General features: G+C 41.6%; 1 protein-coding gene across 1 annotated transcript; it reads right to left on the bottom strand.

The window, feature by feature from the left end:
• Positions 1 to 692: 692 nt before the first annotated feature.
• On the bottom strand, positions 693 to 1,097 carry LOC127791783 (secreted RxLR effector protein 161-like). Its single transcript, XM_052321872.1, has one exon. It carries the CDS (start codon positions 1,095 to 1,097, stop codon positions 693 to 695), a length of 405 nt encoding a protein of 134 aa, XP_052177832.1.
• Between the last annotated feature and the right edge of the window lie 1,954 nt (positions 1,098 to 3,051).

Genomic DNA, 3,051 nt, shown 5'->3' with positions numbered 1-3,051 from the left:
AGTGATCGAACAAACCCTAATTGATGCAGATAATTGGAAGCCGTCTCACTTACCATCCCGATGGGACTATAGTTGATATAAAGGATATTCAAGCCGTGCAGATTGTATCGTATAAAGGTGAAGCAGAGCATCGACAATCGAGGAAGAGGCAGGCTAAGAGACAAAGAGAAGCACGCCAAGAGAAACGACAAAGGCGATTGCCGTTTTGGCCCTCCACCCAGGGCCCAAAACACTTCCATTTTGGGCAGCCTTGGGGGTTGCCAAAAGACCCTCATGCCCTGCCAAAAATGCTGTCGTTTGAAGCTTCACTCAAATACAACAATCTCCACCTTGAAGCTTAATTTAATCATAAAGGGACAATCCTCTAACAGTGCAACAAGCTACAATCTATGCCATCATTACTCATGTTGGTTGTTCTTTCAACCAACTGTGACATGCAGTAAGCCCAAACAATGTTTGAACTTGACTGTAGTCACAATTTTTGTCCCCATATCAGCTGGGTTATTTTCTGTAGGGACCTTTTGAATAATTACATTTTCTTTGGCTACTTGGTCTCTTACAAAATGGTATTTAACATCTACGTGTTTGGTTCTTTTATGATATACAAGGTTCTTACACAAATGAATGGCACTCTGACTATTAGAAAATACTACAACTTTACCTTGTAACATATGAACTTCTTTCAGTAAACCCTAAAGCCAGATGGCTTCTTTGAAAGCATCAGTGACAGCCACATATTCTTCCTCAGTGGAAGACAGTGCAACCAAAGGCTGCAGCTGTGACTTCCAACTGATGCAATTACCTCCTAAGGTAAAGAAGAAAGCAGTTGTAGATTTTCGAGAGTCCCTGTCACCAGCAAAGTCAGAGTCCGCATATCCAACAAGATAAAAAACATCACATTTCCTTTTATAAATTAACCCAATATCAGTGAAGCCATTAATGTATCTTAACAAATACTTTAAAGCTTCCCAATGAATTTTACTAGGGTTAGACATAAATCTTCTGAGTAGAGAAATTGAAAATGCCAGATCAGGCCTGGTACTAATCATTGAGTACATAATGGTTCCAATGACATTAGCATATGCGATGTTTTCCATTTTAAGCATTTCAGAATCAAATATAGGACACTGTTTCTTTGATAAAATGAAGTGACCAGCTGTAATACCCCATGTTCGTATGAGAATGCCACGTAATTTTAATGAGTTTAGAATACCGAAAAATTGATTTTATAGCAATTTCAGGTACCGAATCAACTGCAGGGAATGCCTCGGAGTGAAATTGTCTAAAGAAAATTATATGGTCTCGACGAGCGTTCCGAGATAAGATTTATGGTATTAAAAGAAATCGGATCGGGAACAGTTTTCGGTACAGCTAAAATACAGTTGTCATTTAGGCTGTAAAACCGAATCGTTGTAGGAGGCTCCTGAAAAATCAACGGAACCCTAGGGGGGCTCCGGTTTTGCATAACGAACAACCCTTCAGTGGTTTGGAGATGAAACGATAGCCCGGTAAGGTCACTGGGGTAAGATCGTCCTTTTTAACTAAGAATTGGATTATTAATCTTGCGTTTTCAGTATTGTAACGCAAATAAATTCGATAATTTAGGGCATAGTTACAATTAGATAATTATTTAAGTGAAATAAAAATGAATTTTTAGAATTTTAAAATATAATTTTTATTATATATAAGATTATATATATGTATATAAACGTGTTGTGTGTGCTGTGCAACTGTAATGGCTTCGTGAAGCTTCTAAGCTTTAATGGCCAAGATTTTAGCCGTGAAATAAGGAGATTGTGGCAGCAAGAGTTAAGGATATCGCAGCAAGATTTGTGGAGATTTTCATATTAAATGATGTGCGTGGTGGGCAAGTTTGTAACAGTGATATTAAGGTGAAGCCACTGCCTATAAATTGGCAGTGATCGTGGCCGAGGGAGAAGCTGTGCGAGATCGAGAGTGGTAGAGAGCAAGGGAGAGATCGAGCTCGAGCTCGAGTTGGGCAATTCGAGAAAGAGAGAGAGATCTGGAAGAAGGTGGGTCGCGGCCATGGCAGCCGCGACAGTGAGCTGGTCGCGAAGTAGGGGAAGCTCGCGGTGGTGGCTCGGGGCAGCAACGACGGCTCGCGGCGGCGGGTGTGAAGCGGCCGATGGCGTCGGAGGTAACCGAAAACGGCCGAGAGGCGGTCGGAAGCGGCAACCCGCGGCCATGGCAGCCATGGCCGCGAGCTCACCAAGCTGGGCGCGAGGCAGAGAAGCTGCCGCGATGGCAGCTCGCGGTGGCAGGCGTCGGTGCGGCCGGTTCAGCGGCTAGGAGAGGCAGAAGCGGCTGGCGGCTGGCGACGAGGCTGGGATCGCGGCGGCGCGGCGACTGGCCGAGGCGCTGGTGCGCGCATGGCGGAAGGCTGTCTGTGCACAGGTGGGAAAAGCAAGAAGAAGAAGAAGAGAAGGAAGAAGAAGAAGAAGAAGAAGAAGAAGAAGAAAGGAGAAAAAAAAATAGAAGAGGGAGCAGGGGAGCGAGAGGTTGAAGAAGAAGGAAGGAAGAAATAAAAGAAAAAAAGGAAAAGAGAAAAAGAAAAGAAAAAGAAAAAGAAAAAGAAAGAAAAGGAAGAAAAAAAGAAAAGAAAATGGGAAAAATGTCAAAAAAAAATCCCAGAAAAATCTCAAAAGATAGGAAATTATATTTCGATAACATCCTAAAGATTTTGGCAAGAAAACGGCTCAGGCACGCTTTTCGAGATCAAGGCACACATACCGAGGAAGTCAGAGATGCTAAGTTAAGGTAAGTAAAATTTCCTAAAAATTCCAGAAATTTCAGAATATTATTTTATGAATTTTCGTAGTGAAAGATTCGAGGAAATATTTTAGAAATATTTAGTTTGGAATTATTGAGGAAAATTAGGAAGAAATAGAAAGAAAATTATAGAAAATGCCAGAAATTATGGAAAAATAAGTTTTAATGTTTATTTAAATAATTATGGTGATTAGGATACTTTGAGGCTTAAGTTGAAGAGACTCGTGTAAATTTTGAGGTTGGCACGCAAATCGAGGCAAG

Source organism: Diospyros lotus, chromosome 1, assembly GCF_014633365.1.
Source record: "Diospyros lotus cultivar Yz01 chromosome 1, ASM1463336v1, whole genome shotgun sequence".
In the NCBI taxonomy this organism is placed as follows: domain Eukaryota; kingdom Viridiplantae; phylum Streptophyta; class Magnoliopsida; order Ericales; family Ebenaceae; genus Diospyros; species Diospyros lotus.
This window is presented reverse-complemented; position numbering and strand designations above follow the sequence as displayed.